The sequence below is a fragment of the Haliaeetus leucocephalus genome, unplaced genomic scaffold, assembly GCF_000737465.1.
Source record: "Haliaeetus leucocephalus isolate CR32 unplaced genomic scaffold, Haliaeetus_leucocephalus-4.0 Scaffold526, whole genome shotgun sequence".
NCBI classification, from domain to species: domain Eukaryota; kingdom Metazoa; phylum Chordata; class Aves; order Accipitriformes; family Accipitridae; genus Haliaeetus; species Haliaeetus leucocephalus.
Genome location: NW_010972962.1, coordinates 194,111 through 219,889, shown reverse-complemented (window position 1 = coordinate 219,889; position 25,779 = coordinate 194,111). Strand labels below are relative to the sequence as shown.

At 36.7% G+C, this 25,779-nt stretch overlaps 1 protein-coding gene across 1 annotated transcript in view; it reads right to left on the bottom strand.

Annotated features, from left to right (window-relative positions):
- The window catches only part of LOC104837413 (usherin-like), a gene marked incomplete at its 5' end in the record, with an annotated part of 349,356 nt that overhangs the window by 131,454 nt on the left and 192,123 nt on the right, over positions 1-25,779 (bottom strand). Inside the window, 2 exons of the mRNA XM_010576524.1 lie at positions 6,907-7,049; positions 7,222-7,372. Coding sequence (XP_010574826.1) covers positions 6,907-7,049; positions 7,222-7,372 — 294 coding nt within the window. The remainder of the gene's footprint in view (positions 1-6,906; positions 7,050-7,221; positions 7,373-25,779) is intronic.

Sequence of the window (25,779 nt, the reverse complement as noted above, 5' to 3'; positions counted from 1 at the left end):
GATATTTTTTAAGAGAAAAGAGAGGGGGGGGGGGGGGGGGGGGACCTAGAAAACAAATAAATCCAGCACAATGAGTGTCTCCTATATTTTAGAATAACAGCTGAAGCAGTCAGAAGTCCCAATTCCCCTCTTACATACAGAGAGAGGTAAATCAGGATGATTCCACTGATGTCCGTGGAAACAGTGATGTAAAATTGGGATAGAAAGTTGTTTTGCTTTTTTTCTTTTAAATTCAAAAAAGTAACAGTGTTTTTTCTTTCATTATATGATGCATCACAAAGCTACTCCATAAAACTTATCCGTATCACATATCCTGTTCTACTCACAGTGATAATAAGGATGGAGTTCTATATTTAATGCTTGTGCACCCTAGGATTAATTTAGATCTCTGAATTTACAAGTATAAAAGATGATCTGTTGTAAAGAGCAATTCAATTCTATTTGCATGTACTCTTGGGCAAAATCAATTAGGTCATAAGCTGGAAAAAAATTTGCTCCATTATTTAGACTTCACAGAAAGATGGAGAGGTGGAGGTGTAAACCTGAATTAGACGTATATTCTGTAAACTGAAAATTTTGCTGGGGTGAAGGGGAAAGAGGAAAATTTGCTTTCGAATTGAAGACCTTAAAAATAAGTTGCTGCAAATTCTATTTTAATGGGGGAGGGGAGTTGTAAGATTAATATTTACCACTGAGCTACAAACTTGAATTTTATCTAATTATACCTCATAAATAAGCTATCATACTGTGAGCTTCTGCAGGAGCAAAACAAAACAAAACAAAACAAACCCCACAACAATCAAGCAGTTTGTTGTGAGGGAACAGATAAGCCTTTTTATTCCTACTCAATAAGTTGCTGGCATTACAGGTGAAATATTCATGGTAATTAGTTGAACCTGTGCTTCAACCCCCCCAGAGTTTAGACATATTCCTTAAGGACAGTCTGTAATGTATGGGAGGAGCTGTCAAACCTAAACTTTGGGTCCCTCTAGTCCTTCCCCCTCCCCTCAAAAAAGCATATTTTGGTAGATAGCATACCTACCCACACATTCCCTACTGCCCTTTTAAAAGAGAGACTTTTAAGACTCTCCGAGTTCAAACAAGACGTTTGAGAGATGCTTAATTGGCCCCACTGGATGGGAAAGCATTAAATCCTGGTCCCCAACACTCATTCGGTGTAGCTTCTTTTTAAATGGCAAGCAGAATCATCTAATTCTATATACAAATCAACTAGCACGATACTGCTTGGTTGAAAGGGTCACCACAATTATGTAAAACATGAGTATTAACTATAATTGGGATAGTTTGCTAATACAATAAAAAGCTCTGAACATGAGAAAAGTTATGCTCACAGCAGTAGCTATCACTTTCTAAAGTAAGAATTCATGGATGAAATGACATGAAAAAGATGGTTATAAAATTTTAATGGAATGATAAAAGGCAAAAGTCAGCCTCTCAGCTGAATTCTTAAAATCCCTATATATCACAATCAGCTCCTTAACTGTAAAATCAATGTGGAGTATAACATGTTGTCAATGTGGTTGTCACTGGAGGGAAGACTGCAAAGTATGACAGCTACACAGCTCAGCCTGACAATGATGAAAATAAAATCATAAAGCTTTTTACGTGGATGTAATTGTTTATAGAAGTAACTACTGAACATGGGAACAGTGGGCATCTTTTTGCTTAAGATTCTTAGTTCATATTTCAAACCATTTCATTACAGTATTAATACTAGAAGGTAGTTTCATTTTGGCAAATGAAATTATCTTTTATGGGAGGCTATTTTGCTCATCTGCTTCAAAAGTTCAGACTTGAGTTAAAATGAAGGCACAAAATTGTCATTAATCTTTTTTAATTCCCTGGCTAGAACCACACATTTGTTTACTTATTGTACAGACTGGGGGAGCAATGAGCTATACTCTCACGGAGGTATTTTGGGGGAACCTATACTTTCATTAATATACTCTGACATGTACCTGGACTACTGCCCTTTAAAGCTAATGAGAAATACCTGATTTGCTGGGAAACTCTCTCACTAAGCAGAATAGAAATTCTGAGCCTTTTATTCTTGAATCTTTTTTTACTCTTTTCAGGAACACAGACAATGAAATTATACATATTAACAAAATGCGGTGTCTTTCATATACTACCGACTGTATCCAGCAGAATATCCAAATTGTGTAGCTCTGGGCACAAGGGACCACGGGAATCTTTTATCACATCAGATCACAGAACTCAAAAGTCATTAAGCTGTTCATGCAATGACATGCAGTCCATATGAACCCCTTCAAATATGTATTAAGAGCCGTCTTCAGAGTATTCAGACGTTTTGCCCTCTACTGCTCCAAACACACATTGGTTCCAGAACCTCAGCCTACCAGTTAAGAAAATTCTTCTAATTCCTAATCTATAGGCATGCACGGGCAGTTTGTACTATTTATCACACAATCATTGTATCATATCTGCCACGATACTACTTCAGCTTAATTTGTTCTTCTATCCTTTTGCTATTCACCCTGTCATGTATTTCACATGACTTCCTTTTTCCTTTATCACCTCACCAGGTTCTTTCTTCTCTTGCTCCAGTTTCCATTTATCTTTCTTGAGAACAGGCGACCACATTCACATCAACCATGGATTAGTTTATATGCCTAAATTATATGGACATAACTTACATTGCTAAATTAGGAGACTTGTCTTCTCAGACAATGAATATAATCGGCAGAGAAAGCAAGCTCTTCCAAAACCTGAGAACTGCATCATCTAATCTCTTGTCCTACATTGCCTCTCTCTATTGTCTACATAAGGAAGCTTTAAGAGAATAGGCCTTCTCATCCTGGAACGAAAGCTCTGTGGTGAGCATGCCAGAGGAGCACGCCATAGCACTCTATACGATAGGAATAACGCTTCCCTGTTTTGTCAAGAAATAGCTCAGCTGGTACATTGGAGGAGCTCTCTTTTTTTTTTAATTGCTTTTTTTTTTAATTGCTTTTTTTTTCTCTAGCAACTTCAGTATGTAGTGATCTCAAGTGACTACTGTGTACTTTTGACATTACTTACTGTGAATAAACACTGGACAGGCCTGTAACTTCTTTATACATAAAAGAGATGGACTTGCAGTCACTTATGTAAGAACTAAAAAATAAAAAATTGGACTGCCTGATAGGCGACTCCCAAAACCTTCTCTCTCAACTAGTGCAAGCCAGGCCCTTATAAAAGGGCTTCAGTAAGAGCTCTCCATACTGGAATCATACACTGACCCATGGGATTGAAATGTAGCCAACATGCTGGTGACTGCGATGCCCTGCTGTACGCAGCCCATTGGACTGCAGATGGTTTCTGGGACATTCAAAAGAGAAGAAAGGAACAGGCAGCTTTTCTCTGAAGTAGCAAATTTGCTAGCTTAAAACTTGTCCAAGTCAAGAGGGATTTTCTCAAGCAGTAGAAAAAGCACCTTTCTCATTTGGGAACTATCCCTCTGATCAAAGATTACACCATGTGGATTGCTACCAGCCAACATAAGTTCGCAAATCATAAAGCTACACCATAAGAATGCAGCGGCTGCCATTGGGCCAGCTTCGGGTAACTGTAACCAACTCCTTTACAGTTTCCTTCTCAGATAGCTCAAAGACTTGCCATAACAAAAGGGAAAACTTAACTGATATCTTCTTTTTTTATATCTAGAACATTTCATTTTATTTCTGAATGCAATGCATGAAATTCTGCTCTCAGTTCAATGGTACCTACTGACCTCTCAGTTCAGTGGTGATTACACTGATTGCAAGAGAGTTATCTTAAATTTACATTCAAGTTACTGAAAGCAAGATCTAATCCAGGAACTTCATCAACTGTTTCTATTTGTCTGGCAGTAAATAGTCTGATGTTATACAGACCAAGATCACTGCAACAAACATCTTTTATTAACACATGTTTAGCAGGTTTTAAAATATTCATAGGATATGTACATCATTGTTATCTGGCACAGGCAGGGTAGACTTTAAAAAATGCATAGAATCAGTTACTACTGCTGCACTTAAAGTAAATGGAAGTATTTGAAAATTATTTACAGCATTTTTTTCTTACATTAAAAAAGAAGCCAAACCTACTAATCTGTATATTAAGACATTTTATTATCAGATACAACAGATTTTTAGGGCAGCATTTGCTAATTTTTCCTTAATAATTCCTAATATCCTCCTAGTTTAATAAATATTTATCATAAATAAAATATAATATGCAGATATATTGTGAAATTATCAGCTTGCTTTAGTAGAACTCTATTGACTTTAAAAGCGGATGTGTTGATTTACATCTATTGCTATCAGGTGTATGTGCACACGAACACACACACACATGCATGTATTTTATTCCTACAGTTATTTTATGCTTTGGTGAAACAAAAAAAGATGTATATTCACTGCATAAAATTCAGTAAAAACCTGTACACACATATATTTCAACAGAGTAAGAGATATGGGAAATTTCTACTGTCAAATTGTACTTTAAAAAGTCAAAGTGTATTGGTTAGCAAGGCCAGGAATTAAGTGTACTTCTGCAACAAGCTGTCAGTATAGGCATTTTTTTTAAGAAACATATTGAAACCTTGACAGAAATACTGCTTATACCCAATGACAATCATTCAGTCTTAAGCAATTGAGTTGAATACCCTTTCACAGATGGCAGCCCTCCACAACAACACCAAAACCAGAGTCCTTTGTCACCACTGAAAGTTGAGGGGTGGTGGCGGGTGGTGGTTGTGAATGACAAGGGTTGTTGGATACTGGGGACACATCAGCATGTATTCTTTAGCAGTATCAATGCAAATGGAAGAGGACATTTTAAAGAAAATAATTTTCCCCTTGGAGACATGGAGTTTATAACTGAACTACAGATGTTTTAAGCTAAAGAACAAGATGCAGCATCATAGCTGAAGAGGCAAGTTGTTTGTTAATCTCAAAATATTTTAATTGCATAAACACTGGCAGGGGCATTATATTTTTCTTTTCTTGTTCTTAAGTTTTCTTTGGCAACATCTACCTTCCCTGCTAACTTAAGGCATTTTTGCAGCCAGGTTTTGCAGAGGGTAGCATTTCATGCTAGTGCACAAAGACCATCGAAGTACTATACAGCAGGTAACTTCTACAGAGATGTTCAAGAAGGCTATATAGGAATGCATGTTCTGTGTAAGCCTTCTGCCCTATCCCTAACTCCCAAAAAGAGAATTTTCAAATTCTACACCTACTACTTTACACAAAAAATAATTTTTACATATACTAACAAGTGATGCCTTTTAAATGCACTTCTGTGCTCCTCCTATCTAAAAAGAAACAACACTATGTGAACTATCTGACCAGAGCTAAATAATCATTACAATTTGAATGAAATAGTCATAGGAGACTGATTGCAGCTAGACCATGAAAGTAAAGTTTAATAATATTGTATCCACTTTTGGTAAGAAACAATTACAATAAAGGAATTGAATCTCAACGAAGATTTTCACAGGTTGGTAACATCTCTGGTATGTAAAGACAAAGTTCAGAACTTACTTTTATTACGTAATTACTTATAGGTAATGTGTTCATAGAAGCATTTATACCTTTGGAGCTTAAATAGATTTATCAGATAAATTTCCGTCGTTAATTATTTGCTCAGCTTCAAAGAAAAATGTTTTACAATTGTGGGAACATGTGTTTTCTGAGTATTTTCTGGAGATAGACAGCTACCCATTTAGAGAAGGGCCTAAGATGAAGTTGAGTCACCAGAACTGAATATTTGCCACAACAATTGCATATGAGCATCATGTTAAATTTACGGTCTGAAATGCAGATCTCTCATCAGTGTAAAATAGAGTAAGACCACAAGGCGCTTTGGTGTGAAGGCAGAGAAAGCAACATAGTAATAAAACCAGTAATGAAACACCACCCTGCCCCATGCTTTTTCCTGCTCAGAATGACTTACTTTCTTATGAAACAAGATCTAACATGAAAAATCTCTTTAGAAAATACTTAATTTCTCCAAAATTTGGTACAATAGAATCATCCATTACTGATTTAAAAAAAGAAAAAAAAAAACCAAAGAATATGTTTGAAAACAACAGATTTTTCAAAAAATTGTGCCATTAGATATCCTACTACATTGTAAGAAAAAACTAATAGCTCATTTTCTTTAAAAAATCTGGAAATTATGTATTTTGTATATGTATTATGTACAACAAGCTCAAGTTCTGTCAGATGTTTCTGCTTACATAGTGTATCAGGTGCAAAATCCTACCCTGCCAACTAAATGGCTGTACCTATATGCTGATGCCTGTTTGTTAAATCAAGGGGCTGTTGAACAAATTATGTGGAGTGAGTCTGCAGAACGTAGAACTATTAATGAGGAACGTGATGGGACTGGCAATGACAAACTCAATTTCAGATCAGTAGATCACCACTCTGAATTAACAAAGATCACTGGGAATGAAAAGTTCTGTTCAGCTATGGTACAGCTTAGGTGTTCTCAACACAGAGATAAGACAACTGTCATATACTCTTAACTTCAACTTATTTTCTCTGATATGACTAAAATCAGAATCGTCTCCAAATATAAAGGAATTACAAAGCTGTATTTACCAGTGTATCTTAAAGTAACCATATATGAACACACATGCATAGAGGGATATTGTATAAAGAAATAAGATACCACTTCACAAAACATATATTTAAATATTAATGTTTTATGAAAATCTAAGACAACAGCTGCTTGATCCCTTAGGAGTTATTGCAAGTTAATATTCAGGAATGAAATACATTATTGCTATTTAACTGAGAAAGCTAGATAACCAAAAGAAATTATGTGCAGTAGCAGCTGAACTGTTATTTATATTTTCTGCTAAAGGGAGTTAAACAAGATCAGACTGCTTACTGTCCTCTGCTGTAGACATTGAAGTCCAGTTGCTATAAGCACTGCCGTAACCATTGGAGGCAACCACTCTCATCTCATACTCAGTGTACGGCTGAAGATCTCCGACGCTGTGGTGTAAGGAAGCAGTAGGGCTGGAAAGCAAACTGCAAAGAAAACCAGCATGAGTTACATCATTAAACATCCCAGCACCTAAAGAAAGACTAAAACATTGCATGTCTTGTAACAAAAACAGCCACCCTAAAGGTGAGCCGTGTTCAAGATAATGGGACTTTTCTTGCTCAGCAGTTGATGGTGGCCTTGCTATGGTCTGCATACTCTAAAATGTCACCAGCAGAATGCCTCCGCCGCATCTGGAGTCGGTAGCTGGGCGCGCCTGGGGCGTTGTTGCGAACTGGTGTAGACCAGACAACCTGAAGACTGGTCGGAGTGGCAGATGAAAGCCTTGGAGGCATCACGCCATCTGGAGCTGTCGAAAAACATGGATGAATTAGAGCAGAGAAAACCACAGAGAACATATGCCGGGTGGAAACAAAATGCTCCATATACTGGAAAAACTGTTCCTCGGGATCAACAGCAATGTTAACATGGTCCATTTAGTTTAACATTTTCACTACTGAACAATGCTATTTCTTAATTTTCTTCTTTCCAATACAGTTACATGAGAATCATTTTGCTAAAAGCAAACCTCCAAATACCAAAAGTAATTCAGAAGGAACATATTCTCTACCACCTGTTTAAATATTATCTACTTCTCCTTGTGCCCAGCTCTGCCACCCTAAGAAGTTAAAGAAATGCTCACAGAAATATTACCCAGCAAGAGTAAAATTGATCAGACTTTTATCATTCAGATACCCTCTCACCCTTATAAATTAATAATAATTTTAAAAGAAAACAGCAGAAATTTTAAGGGGAAAACTATCTTTAAGTAGAAATCAAAATAAATTCACGGAAGTCTCCGTCTCTAGTCCAGTGTTTTGTTAATGAAATTAATTTTTATGAAGTCCAGGAACTGTAGATCAAAATGTGTCAGTAATGATATCACCAATGACCTTTAACTGCTGCAAATTTCACTGCATGCAGTAAAAAGAACTATGCCAATTTGCACCCATGAGTTTATGGCTTTGTTTTTACTTTAAGAAGAAAACAATCTGTTGAAGAAACTTTCTGCATATAAACACATCTGGAACTTTTATATATAATGCATGTCTGTAGCCATAGCTCTGTAGCTCTTTTCCAGAGAGTTAAAACACTGGAAAGTTACTGCCTTTGTCATTTAAACTCTTGTATAATAGTTTTGCTTTTCACGGTCCAGTAGTTACCATTTGCTTCTTTCTTTGGTCTTTCCAACAGAAAATTTTTGTTGCTGTTATTTTCTTCCTTCTCTCTATTGGAAAAAACAGTCTCACAGATCTGTAACTTAAGGTGTAGTTGTAAGCCTCAAGGCGTAAGTTGTATGAGCGAACAGTATTTTACCGTAAGTTTTATGATTTTCATTTACCTCCTGTATATGAGGTGGTTACTAAGAGGAAAGAAACAGACTTTGTGATACAGTGTCTGAATCATTGTCTCCCTGAAACACATGAAAGGATGGCACTGGCTCCAAAAAAAAAAGTCATCAGTCATATACAGTAGTTTTTATTTTTACTGACGTATACATACAGAGATACATGAACTAGCGTCTGACACTTTTACTCTGATTATAGATACTTATGACTGGGGAACTTCAAAATTCTTCAGGTCCAGCTCCAAATTGTATTACATAGAAAGGCACAAGACATGTCTTGCTCCAATCTACAGACTGGTTCCCTTTCCCATAAGTTCAAGTTCTACCAGTTCTCATAAGAAATTTTACTAAAAGCTGGCTGCTGGGGTACCTGAGTTATTATCAGGTATTTTACTTCTGAGAATTGGCCCCTAGCCCTGCAACCCTCCTGTTTTTTTTTCAGGACAAGATGAAGTGGAACAGGATCTCCAGCTTCCCTCCCTCCCTTTCCGTCCTCTCTTACCATGAAAAAGACAACATAAAATTTTGGGGCTTGAGCCAGCCTGGCTGCCTTTGGATGCTCCCTCCTGCTGCTGTTATCTAGATGTAGGCAATAAGGCTCCAGTAAATCCCAAGTAAACTTGAAATCTTCCTGTTTCCAAATCCAGGAGATGTCTGAGACTAAGGTAACTCATGGTCTGCAAATCCCTTGCCAACACCTTCAAGGCCTATGAAGAGTTTGTAAGCACCTCAACTCAGAGGGGAGAAGATGGCTGATTTAACTTGAACAGCCCCCAACATCCCTCCAGCTGAGCCATCAAAAACAAGCATCTGCACACCAAATGCCTCTGTATGAGAATTAAATTTCCCCCTTAGAGTAAAACGGAGAACATATATTTACCTCACTTAACATTGTTCTGTTTCGCAGCAACATAACTAATGTTGAAATTGTGCAATAAGGGGGTTTAAATCTTATGGATGTAAAGTACAGTACTTGCAGATAATCAGGAATTATTTTGGCATCCCTTTATAAAGTGATTTTTGAAGTTGTTAGCAGGCAAATTCAGCCAAATTCAGCCAGCACGAGAAAGATGGCGCAATTAATGTAAAAACTTACATTAGAGGGTGTTAAAGTGTTTTCACAAGCTGACACTAACAGAAAGACTCAATATCCCCTCAAAGCAGGATACAACCTTATTTAAAACTGAACTGTCTGTAGCTTAAAATGTACCAGTTGTTGAAGTGCACACAGAAATTCTACATCTAAAAATGAATCTAATTAGCTGAGCTGTAATTTGGCCAGGAAGCCAAAGTCCACACTGTTATTGAGGAGACAGTGTGAGCAACTCACTGAGGAGGCAAAAGCGTTAAATTTATTTCCAGTTCTGTCAGGACACATCACTTCACCTTTGTCTTTCATTTCTCAATCTGTTAAATGGAGATAATAATACTTATCCTTCTTTGTAAAGCTCTCTGAGATCTACAAAGTAAAAGCTCCGATTAAGCTTTATGTATGTATAGTGGTGGTTATTATAGCGATACAGGAATGTTCATCAAAAAACAAAGATGTAGCTGTCTAAATGTCAATAACAATTCACAGTGCGGATGTTATTTTAATGGCGTAGGTAATCTCAGCTAAATGTTAAAATCTCTTCTACCAACAAAAGCACAGCATAGGGAAGAGTAGAAAATTTGGACAAATCTCTTCTGTGAAAGTCAACTGACCTGTAGAAGAAGCCAAGACCACTACTTTCAAACCAACATGTTAGAATATACAGCAAATTTATTTAGTCTGAAAGACTTCCAGTAGCTTGCAGAGAATGTCCTCAGCTATGCACTAGCAAGTGTCCTCAGCTCTGCGCTTCCAGAGGAATGGAGCAGGGGGCCAGGAGGGTACAACAAAGAAATTTTCAAGTCTCTGCTTAGTCATAATGAGAAAGGTGCTCTATTAAACAAATCACGCATTGATCATCAAAACTATGGAGTACTTCCCCCCAAAAATGGTAATTCTAAATTGTACACAGACCATACTTTGACTGTTTCAAACACTCCTCATCACCAAGGTCTTCAGTGTAACATTTCCCTCAGCTTAACCCTTTTTATCCAATCCATATTCCCAAGAGACTCCTTACTACCAAAGTAATAACTGGCAACCAGCAATAATTCTACTGTGAATTTCTCAACAGAAGACCCATGTATCTATCAGCTTGATATATCGTCTTTAAGATGCAATGTTGCTCAAAAAGCTCCCCTCAAGCTTTAATATGACCCTCAGGGGGCAACCACTCCACTTGCAACCTACTGAATCAACATCTAGCCGAGTAAATCCTCACTTAGCAGGGCAGAAAGTCACGCTTTGTATATGAAGAGACTACAAAGGCAGAATGTAATATTTAATCAGATGTCAATTCATATCAAAGAATTAATAAGCAGCCCTGCAAAATAATAAAACCTGAAGACTGTTTCAAGCTGACAATGATATATTGTATTCCAGATACTCAGGTACATGCAGATGAATCAAGAAAGATCTGATCCCTGCTCGGCCCCTAATGTGCTAAACAGTCTTTGAAAAGTGTTTCAACTTGCCTCAATTTCCTTATCTTAAACAACATATGCAGTAGTAGTCAGCTCTGTAAGTATTTGTTTCTTTTAGGACAGCAAGCATTGTGTTAAATGATTGTGCTTAGATTTTTACTCCATGTTGAAAGCCTACTTTTCCGAGAGGTATTCATTATATTTATCATAAGGATATATCTGAAATTTAAATTTTCTGGAAGTAGAAGACTTTGAGTAGGACTATTAAAAGTGAACTGCCATTAGGACAATAATTTATTATTTAGTTATAAAAATGTCTGCACTATTAATCTTTAATAAGAGGAAGATAAGTCAGTAGAGCTTGATTGGATATCTATCAAATGGGTGTAAACTCACACCAACTTTGAAATGAAGCGACACACCACTTTTAACAGTGATCAGATATATTGCCCCTGCTGTATCCGTAGTATCTGCAGATAGGCAGCTAGAAGAGTTTGGAGCTATGTGAATGTAAGAATTTGCCACATCTTCATATGTAAAATATTTAGCACAGGCAATGCATTTCTATCTTATCAAAATATTTTTCATGCACGTGGATGCAAATGATAACTGCAGGTATTTAACTACAGAGGAGGAAAATAGGCTCTCCACAGTTTGTGCCATAACAGCAAGGAAAAGTTTCAGTCAGACTGCCTTTAGATGAATGTCTTGCTCAGTCATGCCTACTCTCACTCTTTTCCAGGTTCAATTCACAAACCCCATTTCTTTATTTCATTGCAGTAGTTGTTTAGATACTCCTGTTTCATTTTCTATTTTAGGTGCCCATACTGAGATCATCTCATTACAGCACTTTTTATGGCAATATGTTCTGCACGTTGACATTTGTTTCTTCTGATTTTCCCAGGTATGCCTGTTATCTAGTTGTTTGCTCAGTCCAAATAATTTCAGTCATTGCACTCTCCATAATTCTCAACATGGGCACGTGGTTTTGTTTCATTTAACCGAAAGACAGGCCACAATGCTGGGCCACGATGTCATCACTAGAAGGGCATGCTAGTTATAAACCTTTATCTGTCAGCAAAGCAGAAGATTGCTTTTTTTTGTTTCTTATCTTCACAGGTTCATTGAAGTTTACTCTGGTTTGGTTTTTAACCCTCTTTTCCCAGTTATCTTTCCTACTCGGTGTATAGAGAATATATGCGGTTGCTCTTGATTTTTCATCTAATATATATCTTCAACCATTTTGTTTTCCACCTACTCAATGCCTACAGAATGCATACAGTATTCTTGGATTGTCATCTTAATTTTATAATTTCACTGGTATGTGTTTCCAGTTACAGACGGATCTCCATCTAGTAATACAAATAACCAGGGACAATGCACCCCTTATTCAACACACTTCCATGCACTTTGGAACATACAATGGGAAAGGTCCATGGTGGCCCTTCTTGCTTGTCCCGCTCTGGCACATGGGGCTTGGGAAGAAAAGAAGCTGTGCTATGGGAACAAGCCAGTAAAGAGACATAAAGGAGTAGCTTAAAGCCTCCATAAACTTCCCAGTAAATCCAAACCCATTCACACCTCATGTTAGTGAAATTTTCTTTTCAGAAGTATAACATAAACAGGGCACAGCAATATCTTGTTCTCTCTTCACAATCTATCCTGTTTAATACATCTGATCTCTGCTATAATAGTAATTTCATTTGAAAAGGAGTGGCTTTGTAAATCTTTTCACTTTTAGCATTAATCTTTCATGTTACTTGTACTTGTAAGGCACAATATCACTCAGAAAGATGAAAATAAGAAGTTTGAAAAAATCTAAAATTTAGCTTTATCTAGATTGAGTGTGTAAGCTCTAACTGCACATTTTCCTTTGATTGCACTATTTGGTATTCCAAGCCACAGAGTACAATTTTAGTAGGGCCCTGAAAATCAACTCAAGCTTTACTCCATGACCTGCAGACCTCAAGTTTAAGACAATTGTCTTTTGTAATGTCAGAGCAGGCTTACTTACTCCTCATTAATACTGCTCTAGTGAAAAACAAAATCAGACCTCCCCCTCCTTTTAATAACTTTTCTTCATGTACAACCTCAACATCTGCAATCCAGACATGGGTCTTAAGTAAAAATATGTGTAAGAGATGCCTCTTTCCTAAGTGTTATATTTTACTGAGGTCAACACTATAAAAATGTCTTACAGATTTGTCACCTTTACCTTGATACAAGAAGTAACTTGCCTTCCTTCCTCATGCTAGACAGTTTATCCATGTTACTCAGCAAGAACTTTGCTAAACTCTAAAAGCTACAAAAGAATGCCAATAAGCAATTAGCTGAATGATTAATGATTTTAATACCTGTAATAAAGACATTGGATGGACTTTATAACTGCCCAGTAAAACTAATTATTCATCAGACTGTTTAAAAGGATGCCTAGCCAATAACTGTCATATCACAAAATTAATTTTTTAAAAAAATACTATGAGGAAAAAACATAAGGATTGCTATTACATAATCAGGCAAAAACCACAATTAAAGAAACAGCTCCTGTGGGTTAATTGTGACTCTGGTTACTGGAAAACGAAGTATCTCTATGAAGTAGCTTTGAGAAACTACCAGATCTGCCTTTTTACTTAGGGGAACAGATGTGGCAAGAGCAGAGGGAACAAGACCCTCTCTATCTTCATGCAATAACTTCAGCTTCCTGCATGAAGCAGCTTTAGAGATTAATTTCAGGACTTTTTGGTTGGGGTTTTTTTGTTGTTTGAAAGGAAGAAGGGGAAAGAATTTGACATCATCTTCAAAATCTTGCAGCTTCCCTTACAACTGATATCTGCAGGCTGAGAGCTATGACCAGAGGCAGGTATGCTAGCTTCCACATTGATGGAAACATTTCTGCTGAGAGTCTCGTAGACTGCTGGTGAGGAAACACTTGGCTAAATTGAAGTTTCTTTCTTAATGCTGATGGTACAATTTCAAAGAACTGCAGGCTGGCTTTCAAGGTTTTTACTTCATGTTTGAAACTAAACAGTTCTTAGATAGCTCTGGAAATAGGGGCTTCCTGAAAGCAACCAAAAAAGCAAATTATATCAATGATGGTTGGGAAAAGACCAGGGAAGGAAGTTTAAACCTATGTAGCTTAAAGAATAATAGAAGAGCAAAGGAATAGACATATACGAATCTTCAACATCACAGAAGTTTTGCAAAGACAAAGAAAATCTGGGAAACAGGACATACAGTAATGGGATTAAACTGCTGCAAGAAAGATTTCAAATCTCCATCAGAGTAAACAACTGTTTTACCAGAAATGAGACAACTTACGGTTTTGAAGAAAGAAGACACACGACATGATTTCCCGATGAGCTATTTTTCAGCCTAATAATTCAATGAAGGGGACTCTAACATCATAGAAGATGAAGAAGAAACAAAGAAAAATGAAAAGGCACAGAGGTGGTGATGTTACAAGAAGCATATGCCTCAGTCTGAAGCATAAGTTGTTGAAAATTAATTTTTAATATTGTTTTATTCTATGACTGAAAGCAAAAGGATAACGGGATATTCAAAACCAGAAAGCAGCATTCTACTTGAACAAGTGGTTTCTGCAAATGATTGTTGCTATATGTCCACTCAATGTGGCAAAAGAAACTAGGAAAATATAGCAACTTAACTGAATGCTAAAGAAAGTGAGATATTAGAAAAGATATGAAAGCTCTTGTTAAATAAGTCTCCTGGTTCAAATTATGTGCACTCCTGCAGTATGAATGTGCCAGTGGTCTGTTACTCACAGAACAGCCTACCCTGCTAGCAGAAAACTAAAGCGTTACCAGTTGATGTGCATTTTGACAGAAGCATCAGTTTATATATCCCTAAATGTACAGACTGAAGAACAATGCAGGTTTGCAAGTAAATTAGATCTGCAATAAGATTACTTGTAATTATTTTTAATCCATAAATTTCTCTGCAGTACATAGAGGATGGTGTGAAATACTACTGTTTCTGATGGAATCCAAGCTTGAGGGTGTCCATAAATAGAAAACAGAGCTGACAAGATGAGAGATTAGCTGGTGTTAGGGAGCCACTACACACAGTGGGTGGTGTGGTCTTATTATATCTTGAATGTCCTACAGGTATCTGCAAGATCCATGTCACTGGACTACCTTTTGGCCATGAAACAACTGAATCCATAACAGATATTTTCATCCTCAAATTCTTTCCTTATTTGCAGAAAGAGGAGGCAAAGAGGTTTCCTCAACGTTTCTGCTCCTAGTAATCCTGGCAACACAGAGCTGGATTTGGTTTGCAGCTGCTAATTAACTACTTTATGCCATATGTGGTAATCACAAACCCCCCTTGTCTCATTGTCAGTGTCTTTTTATAGCGAAAATGGGTGACAGGTGTCGAGAAAGAAGGAAGTGACTCTTCCCACGTACAGTTGTTGTCCCCATCCCTCTCATCTCCTCCACAGACAGCACAAGCAGAAAATCTGACTCTCTGACATGCCTGGAGGGGACCAGCTCCCTGTTGTGGCTCTGCCAAACCACTGCACCCCCACAAGCTGCCACCTCTTCTCCTTCCCTTTCTGTAACAGAAAAATGTGCATTTGCACTGCCACATTTCCAGTGGCATTTACATGTTGTTTTGAAACAAATACTATGTAGCACTACAATTTATAAATAGAGAGAACATTTAGAAAAAGAAAATATTGTATTGTTGAATAATAAAAGTAAAATCTTAGTTATAAATGAGGAAAAACAGTCATCATACTTTTAACTAAAAATACCCATTGTTTATACCAATAAAAGAACCATTCTTCACAGCAGACCCACATATTAAAGGATCAGATAACTTTATCATTACTGGGAGTTGCAAGGCTGCAAAGACCAAGACTGCCTCCTTGGGTGTGAGTACATTTGGATAGCTCAGCAGAGGACATGCCGTCATTAATACATCTCATTACAGCTTTGGTTTTGGTTCTGGTCTCCTGATGGCAGTCATAGAAAACAATACTAAAGCTACAAACATAGCTGGTCTCGTGTTTCAGATTTTGTGATGTGTTCATGGTATTATATTCCCACAATCACTGTTCATACACCACTGTTTTCTGAGCTTGCAGAGTTTCCAAAAGCTTTCGTATATTCTAACTTACCTAATCTTCCGAAATATATCTTTATGCAATATGTGTATATGACATATGAGAAAAGCAACTAGTTCTTGGATATTTTGTTCATATATCAAAAAGCAGCATAGCAGTGCACTAGGGAATATGCTGTCAAAGAAACCATGGAATTTTATCTTCTCATTTCCCATTTTCTCTAAGGTGTAGGTGCTTATCACAACAGTATCAAAGTGTCTTCTATGTCAGTGCACAGAAATAAATATATTTCTGCTGAAAGTCATGAAGGAAATTCATAAATTGGGAATGTACAAAATCTCATAAACTTTACAAACTCTAGCTTTACATGCAGAGTGGGAGTCTCCTCTTTGCTTGCAAGAAGTGGTGTTCACCTAAAGACAGTGGAAGTCATGCCCTTAAAATACTCAGTATATAATTCTTTGGAAATTTACCTCTTATAGTTCAATCAAGCGTCTTCTAAAATTTTGCTGCCTAGAAGTCTTTTTCAGTAGCAATTATATTCGCACAAATAGAAGTTAAAAAAAAAATACCATTTACTACTTTGCTCCAATCTTCAAACTATTAAAAAGCATATTATCTTTTCCTGTTCACTTGAGTTGGACAAGGCTGAAAACAAAAATATCAAAGCAACAATACTTATTAAGTAGAAACTCTGGTTTGTGTGTTATCTTAACCTGCTTCTCAATTCACTCTAAGGCATTCAAAGCATATAGCCTTTGAAGTAGCCTATACTCTCTAGTTTTCTTATGCAAAGTACAGCATACGTCAGGTTCAGACAAAATACCAAAAATGACTATATTTTATTAAAAGCCTATTTTTTCCTCTCTCTCTTTTTAACAAAAGTCTAATTTAGTTGTTGTTCCCTTAGGTACAACGTACACAGTTCATAATTCATTTGATATAAAATGTCAGTTTAGATTTTTGCACTTCTTTGATAAATGAGAAAAAACATGTACATTTCAATCTCCTTCTATGAGGTTTTACTAGCAGAAGCCCCCCTCCCATTGTGCTGCTCAAAGACCTTTGTGTTAAATTAAACATCAAGATTCAGAAACTGTAGGGAATGATATTTCCAAGACATACAGTACAAATATATGAGACTGGGAAAAAAGGTAATGATTTTTCCTACCAGTAAAGTGATGTCTCCCAAAGAGCATCTTTGATCCTTGAATTAGTTCTCAGTTATAATTTAATATATCAAAACTGTCAGCAGCTTTCCTTACATTTAGACATAAAGTGATATAGTCAGCTCCACAAAGAGCAAAATACAACATTCAGGGGTTTGCTCCTCTCGCAACATGTGCTTGTGACTCTAACGTCTATCAATATTAATGGAGAAAATCTGTGTACATCAAAGGAAATGGCAGAGATTTAATTTAATTGTATCTGTCATCATTAACAGTAGGGAGCGTTTTTCCCTATATAACCAAATCCTGCCATTGATCAACATGCAAAAATCTCAGGGGGGTAAGCTGCACAATGGCAAAGAGCAGAATCAAAAATTTAGTTCTGGAAATAAAACTATTATAATTCGGAAAATAACAACAGAACACTGTATATTATTCTCTTATGTAACACATGAGGCTGAGGCTGACAAATCTGAACTATCACATTTACAGAGTAAACAAGAATTTTTATCACTTCTCAAAATTGCCAGCTGCAATGCTATGGCTGTCACTTCATGTTACAGTCTAGTTCAACAGCTGCAGTATCAATAAATTAAGCTGTATTAGAAAATAGCAATAGGATCACATTCTGATGCTCATGCTGACTATCAGCACTGATGAACAACATACATCCAGATCCACAAATGCCCAGAGCTCAAGACCTGCCCCTCTTGCCCGTTTTGCTGCTGACATGTACCCTGCCTCACCCCAACCTGAGCAGTGTCTTCAGCCCTGGGTTACCACAGCACCTGCTCTGTCTTCTTGCCCAATAAACAAGACCTTCGCCCCCCCAGTAGTAGAGTTTCAACAGGACAGATGGGCAGTATTCTGCCTTGCCTTGGTTATGAACCCAGGGATCAGTATGCTGCCTGGCAAGTGGGAGATGGGAATGTTAGTCACTTCAGGATGACTACACCAGATGTTTTTTCAGCCAGTGCTCTAACAGAGATAAAGTATGACAGAATATGAAAGGTGACACCTCCGTTCCACCTAACTGTGGCAAAAATCCCTAACTGTTTTTATGGATTGGTCCCCCACTAAAAATAGTATTTCCATCGACAGAAATGTGATCCAGGTGTTATCCACTGAAGCAAAATATTTAATATTTAAGGTGAATAAAGAGCAATTTAGACAAGCCTATTCACACATGGCAATAATCTGTGCAAAATATACAGTTGACTTATCTGATGAATAGGGTAAAAGGATTACAACCTTTTATACCCGACCCATCCACACAGGAATGCTTGTACAGCATTATTAAGAAGCCACTCATCAGTTAATGTCCTGTTCTAGACACTTTTAACAAATAAACTATTTATATGAATTAACTCTTGGCTTCGTGTCCTCAAATAATGCTGAAGAACATGTAAATCCACTGAATTTGGTGGAAGTGTGTCAACATACAACAATGAATGATCTGTTCCCAAGTATTTTTACTGAAAAGACCTTGGCTACTGTCTTCTTGTTTAAAATTGGGTAGCCTAATTGATTAAAAGCCTTAGTAACACCATCACGTTTTATTCAAACCCAAGCCAGACTGACTGTGTTTTGCCTCGTATGCCACAAGACATGTCATAGCATTTATTCCAATCTGCACATACAATTCACCATATGTTGAGGTAAAGGAAATACCTTGGCAATACTTATTCTCTACAATATAGATTTTCTTAAATCTTTTGACAAAAAGTAAAGAGGCAGGGAAAACTTTCCCTCTCCTTTGTGTGTCTTTAAAACATAGACTGAAAGGGCTAAATCTTCATCACAGAAAATTTACAGCTGCTTATTGCAGATTACAACCATCAGGAACATCCTGTTCAATTTTTTGGACAGCACTATCAATTTCTTACAAATAACCCTCTCAAACAGGCTTCTTAGTATGTAAGAGCACTCACAACTTCGCTGGAAGGAAAAAATAGAGAAAAGAGAAACATTCTTTCTTTCTATATTGCCATCTTTTCACTCATTCAACTTCTTTTCTTTCTACATGTTCTATTAGAGCTGTTTAGATAATCTAAAATCTAAAATCAGTCAACCTGAATTCATGTATTTTCTATGTACACAGTGGCTACATTCAACTATGGTGACACTTTTCATGGAGAGGCAATCCCCCAGTCTAAGCTGAGGGACAAGAAGAGAGGCTGACAAACTTTGACATGTATATTATACTTTTCAGCACGAGGATGAATATAAAAAACTTTTACCTTCCCTTGCTAACACATGCCTGTCTTTCTATCTACCTGTAAAATGGGAATAACAATCCTCAGTCATTCAGAAGTCTACTGGAAAGCTGAATTAGTAAAGATTTGTAAAAATCATAAAAGTAAATACGTCAATATACAAATAGTAAGAATTAATATAATTCAATACTGGATGTATCCAACCATAACATGAAATACATGAATTCCCTTTCTTTCTTATTTTACTAACATGGAATTAATCTAAAAGTGTAGTATTTCTTTGCCAGAAGAATAAATAAGACCTGCATACAGAGCCAAATAAAAAAAGACAAAAAGCCAGCATGCATGCATGAACATGCATACACTAATATATCACATATATATTTGTGCGTATGCATCTGCACGCGCATGCAGACACAAAAATAAATGTTCAGAAAGAAAAGCACGGTGAGGAGAAACTGTCAAATGTCAGGAATCACTAAGGGCTATAGACTCTTATAGTCACCTTTGTTGTAAGAAAGAGGGTAGCACACAACAACAGTGCATTATAGGGACACCAGAGGAGAAATGGTGACCCTAATGACTGATTCTTACTCAACTTCCCTTTTCTCTCCCTTTCTGTCTTTACAGAGAAGCTTATTTTTCCTTAGGTACTCAGTCAACTAGCCCAAAGATAACTGCAAAGATGTTACATAATGAGGAGCGCTCTACTACGAAAAAGTAAGGAAAAGTCACACTTAAAACACCACTAGAACAAATAACTAACTATATGGAGGAAAAATATTTTAATTCTGCAAAGTATTTTAAGGATGCAGATACAAAGTTTAAGATCTTTTAAATTCAATTCCAGATCTATTTCCAAACTACACAAAAAACTCCCAAATAGGAGTTAATAGTTATCTTTAACCATAAAGGAAACCAGCAAAAAAAGCAAAAGCACTTTTATGGCCATGATGTTTAAGAAAGATCATCTCTAGTTTTGTCCCCAGCTAAAGAGAGGAAGAGAATAGTGATTTGGTTCCCCCTACATTTCACACTCAGCAATATCTTAAGAGACCTTAATTCTTCTCCCCTTAAGCTTTTTTTTTCTTTTTTTTTTAAATATGGAAACGTGACGAATATGTAACAGGGTGACGGAACTTTGCTGGAGGCTTACAGAGTTCATTGCAAAGAGAAGAACTTCAAAGCTTCCTCAACTGTGCAAAGTAGCTCCAAAAAACCCTTGCCACTTTACTCAAGTGCTTTATGATCAGCAGGCTAACTTCCGTAATCTAGATGCTTCAAGTGCAGAAAGTACAGAATGAAATGACAAAAAAAAAACAAAAACCAAAAAAACCCAAACAACCAAAAAACAACCTACAGACATTTGCCTTTGCTGACAGCTAATGAAAATGCCATTTTATTCTGGAAAGTACAGCGGCAGAAGTTGTCTAAATACAATGAAGTGAGCTTTTTAGAAAAGCAGTGCAAATCATAGTAGCCAAGTAACACAAAAATTGATCCAATTCCTAACAAACACTTGCATATATCTGGAAAATGGTTTAAAAGACAAAATTCATGGTGTGAGTTTTCAAATGTGTTCTGTATGTTTTCACTAGGAATTTCAATGTCATTTTATTGTAGAATTCCTTCATCAGAAGAACCCAATTTATCACATAAAGAATGTTGACTTTAGAGTACTGACCAGTTTAGTTCAGATTTACACAGAATGAAAAAAAAACCAACAAAACCTAACCATGAATAGGCTTAAGATTTATATAAAAATAGCATACTTCATCTAAATTGTGACTTTTTTATGTACAATTGAAATTGGTCCAGAATACGTTTATGCGATGGTAGGTAATCATTTTAAATAATGATCTGCTGCTAAATTCCACAACAGACCATTTTTCCCACTTCTGTATGTAGTTCTGTTTTTCAGAAGTACAATCAAGCTGTGGTTTTCCAGTGTGAAATCTGCTCTACCGCAGATTTCTTCCAAGAGATCTTAAGTACCACCTGGACCTCATGCTAAGGCTAAGGTTTTGGAATGACCTGGAATGAGACCTCTACAATGAGGTTCATTGCCTGCTTATAGATGATCAACTGGCTATTTCGAGCTGTTGCACAGTTCTCCCTTTCTCATCTGGCAGTCCCCAAGCAAGCAAAAACATCCATGTTCTTCTAGGCAACTAAATTGCAGTTTTGATCTCCATGCCCTGTTTCATGCAGCTCCAGAAGACAGAAAGCAACGTAAGAGCTGATAAATACAGCTGTCTTATGTCTGGAGCATGGTAACAGCATAGCTGTAACTATGGGCGACCTGCCTAGTCCCAAAAGGACAGGGTGCAGGGGCAAAGGGAAGGAGGCAATCAGAACAAAAAAAGACATAGTTGGAGTGTTATTGCCTTCTGACACTTCAGTTTTATGAGTAGGGACTTACACTAAGGTTCAATTGAAAGCAACCTTGAGGTGGTCCTTTATGATGTGTGGAGTTAGGCTGAGCCCCAACTGGCTGCGATTTAGGAAAGTGAGGAGTAAAGTGGGCACCTCTGTGCCTCTCATCACCGGAGTTTGACGACACAACCTTTCAGGAATGAGGCTTACTTCTCTCTTCTCCTGCCACCCCAAACACCCATCCAAAACCAAGAATAGACACAGTATGAGCTCACTGAAAGATGTGCTGAACAGACTGGGAGAGGGGAATAAAAGAAGAAAGTAGAACTAATGAAAATGACAATCAGTTCAATACTGCAGAGGTTAGAGAAGAATTATTGTTTCATTAGAACAACTCCCAGTTTTCCACACAAGCACTTTTGCAATCCTACCCTTATATCCCCATGAAATCATCTTTCTGGGCAAAAGGAACTGGAATGGACAATTTACACAGCTTGCCACTGACACTCTTTAATTAGCTAGGTCATTGATGAGGGATGTAGGAGAGCTCCTTCCCCCTCCCTACTCTAAGCTGCTCTCTCCTTAAACTACCTTTAGAAAAGATACGGTCACAATTTTTCATCAAGAACTTTCTGTTAACACTCCCCACCCCTGTCGACTTGTTTGCAACAATTTTGTTTAAACATTTCCTGTTCTTCATCAAAATCAGAGATTATATTATTCTGAAGTTATAGAGATATAATGCAGATGTTTGAGAATTTGGAATTTTTTAAAATAAAATTTTTTTGCAATGACTAAAATAGAATGATGCCAGAATCTTTTTTTTTCCTAAACTACCTTTCATTTACTTTTTTCCATTTTTAAATTCTGTTTTTACTACTCTACCTTTACAAGAAGTGACATAAGAGAATGTAAGAGAAAAAAAGTGAAAAAGAAACAGAAGATATAGAACAAAAAGAATCCTGTTGGATTTTAGTCTAAGTCTATAGGAAAAATAAAATTTAAAAAAAAAAAAAAGAAAGACAGACTAGAAAAAAGGAGAGAATTGAGAAAAACAACTAATGTCTCAGAAGTATCTGAAATTTGAAGTAAAGGAAATTCTGTCAAAGAAAGTTTTATGGTGTGACTCAACGTGATACTGAGCATCATGGAAAAACAAACCTCTCACAGGGAAAACTCTAGCATATTTAGGTGTGGGTTTTCTTCCTAAATAATTCTGGCCTAACGGCATCAGTTTGCTTTGTTTACTGAATATGCATTCATCTAAGGAGGCCTATTGGCTTCAGTGATCAACTTGCATGAGCAAATGCTTTCAGATGTGAATATAAGTTGTATGATGCGATTCTTATTTGTTTGCGTAATTAGATCAATGATCCTATGGCATGGTTCAATATCCAATCTCAGAGGTGTTGCTACCTAAACTAACAGTGGCTGAAATCCTCTGGTTGCAGGACACCATCCTCTGTAGATGTCAAACAAACATCAACAGCTACAAGTATGTAGGCTCACTTTTTGCTGCTGAGAACTAGTCGAAACTTGTAGGCAGGGGCATGCAGCATCCCATATGCAAACAAGGGACCAGCAAAGGGCAGGTGCTTAAAAGTCCAAGGCAAAATCTGACATCTTTCACAGCTACACGTTCCTATGTTGTGCACATCACAGACAGACCAAATAAATGAAAAACATACTTCATAAATTACAGAAGAGATTAAAGAGACACTTCACTGCTTAGGCAAATTCTTTTTTTTTTTTAGAGTATCTTCCCTTGTATGTTTTACATAGGGAATATATATAAATTCTTTCAGGCTCTTCTCTATAGGTAAATCAGCACCAAGTTAATGGTTTGTAACCACACAAAGACAACTCTGCAATGTGATACACAATTACCATCCACAACAAGCTTCATACCCCTTGCAATACTTGGGGATCCAGTCCTTTGCTGTGCTTTGGAGATGATGGTTGAGCCTCCACCTTCCTGGTACCCATCTGATCAGCAGCCTGTCTCTCTCTGCTATCTCTCTTTGCACATATTTTTTCAACATAATCTATCTTCTTCCTTTCTGCATACAGGACTTCTCATTCCCTTCCATACTAGGGCTTTTGTGGTCAAAGAAAGGGAACAAATGGATTTAACTAGAGTATAAACTATTACCAGTAGTGACTGTGACTTTTTCTGTTAGCTTACCATCTCTTATTACAAAGCAATCCTAAATTAACGGGGTCCTCTATGTGCCACTACATCAGAAATAGCACTCATTAAGAAGAAAAATATATAACCAAGGACTCCATACAGAAGATTTTCTCCCAGATTTTTGCAGTTTTACATCCGTTGTATCATTTCAATTCATTCACCTAATTAAATTAATTCTAAACCAATTTGTTCTCCAGATCTTTTACCGGCTGGCATCCTCAAATTAATGTGAAGCACTGGCTAGTAGATTATTTTTTACAACTTCTACCAATGCAGTTTAGGACAAGATAAATAGAACAAATTTATTCTTTTTGGAAAAAATATAAAACTCAAAAAAATTTACTTCTACCTCTGCAGTATGAAATTTGTCACTAATCATTTTAAACTATGCCCTTTTATGCTTCTTCCATCTCTTTTAGCTTTCTGTGCAGTTCTTTGATGTAACAAAGACAGTTTCAGACAAGATTTCAGTTCATCTGGAAAAAAAAGCTTTAAGTCTTGAGGCAAAAAGCAGTGTATTTAAAATTTATATACTCCATAATGCCTTTGTTCTGAACTTGAACATCCTGAAAAACTTCTCCGCTTTCTTTTGCCTTCCGACTCTGAAGATCATTTGTTCTCATGGTTTCAGCTTCTTATTATGCAACAGTGACTTTAACTGGTGGTTCCAGCATTTAAGTACATGCACAGTCATGGCTGACCCTTTCTGATCAATTGCCAATCCATACAGGTTTGACTGATAAAAGAGCCAATTAGATTTAAGCAAATTAAGGGACATCACCAATGTCAACCACTTATTAAACTGAATGCTGAATTCCATGCATACAAAACACTAATGCACCAAGTCCCATTAAGAGTTGAAATCCTAACCCCATTAGTAACTCCAGACCACTACAGGGTAAGGGTCAAAAGAAAGTTTCATATTTATGGATTAACATTTGGATTCAGTTTTTATTTTTTTAATCTTTCCAAGAACTCTTGAACCTGCACTGCAATTTTAGCCAAGAGCTTAGATAAAATATATTCCTTATTTCTAAGATTTTTTTTTTTTTAAGTGTTGACTTTAAGCATGGCAAATCAGCTTGATGAGAAATTAAGATATATTCAATCAGGTAACACCAAATCTTTAGTGTGCTTTATATTATGTGCATTACATTTTAAATAAAAAATGAAACAAAAGAAATGCATGTTGAAAGAAAATTTGTATCATAATTGAAAAACAGTGATCTGCAGTAACTTCAAAATGGAATACTCCTTTGTCCTCTACCACTCTCTCTCTTATACAATCTTCCATCAAGCTCCATGAAGTACTCCCCACAATGCAAATTTCTGAAACAGCTTTTTTTCTACCCTTGAAAAGAGAACGCTACATTTTAACACTCATTAAAAGGCTGTGATTTTGTATATAATGAGAAGTCTTTCACTCTTTGATCAAACAAAACTTCTGTCAAAGTGAAATCTTGGCCACTGAAGTAAAAAATAAAACTCCTTCTGATTTTAGTAGCATCTAGATTTCATTTAATGATTTAGAAAGTGTTTGTAAGTGAAGGCACTGAATACAGCCCAGTGTAAAATTACCATTATACCCATAATTTAGCATGCAATGGAATTGTATGGCATTCAGAGAGTAATTATAATAAACATCATAGTAAAGTAAACATACATTGTCCTAGATATACACTTGTGTGTCTCTATGTGTGTACACATATAGTGAGGATATAGTGTGTGTGAGAGTACTTCTCTCATATGCAGTGCTTCATTTATTATTCATTTCACTACAGATCACAGTCCACTGGACAATAGTATGGAAGATT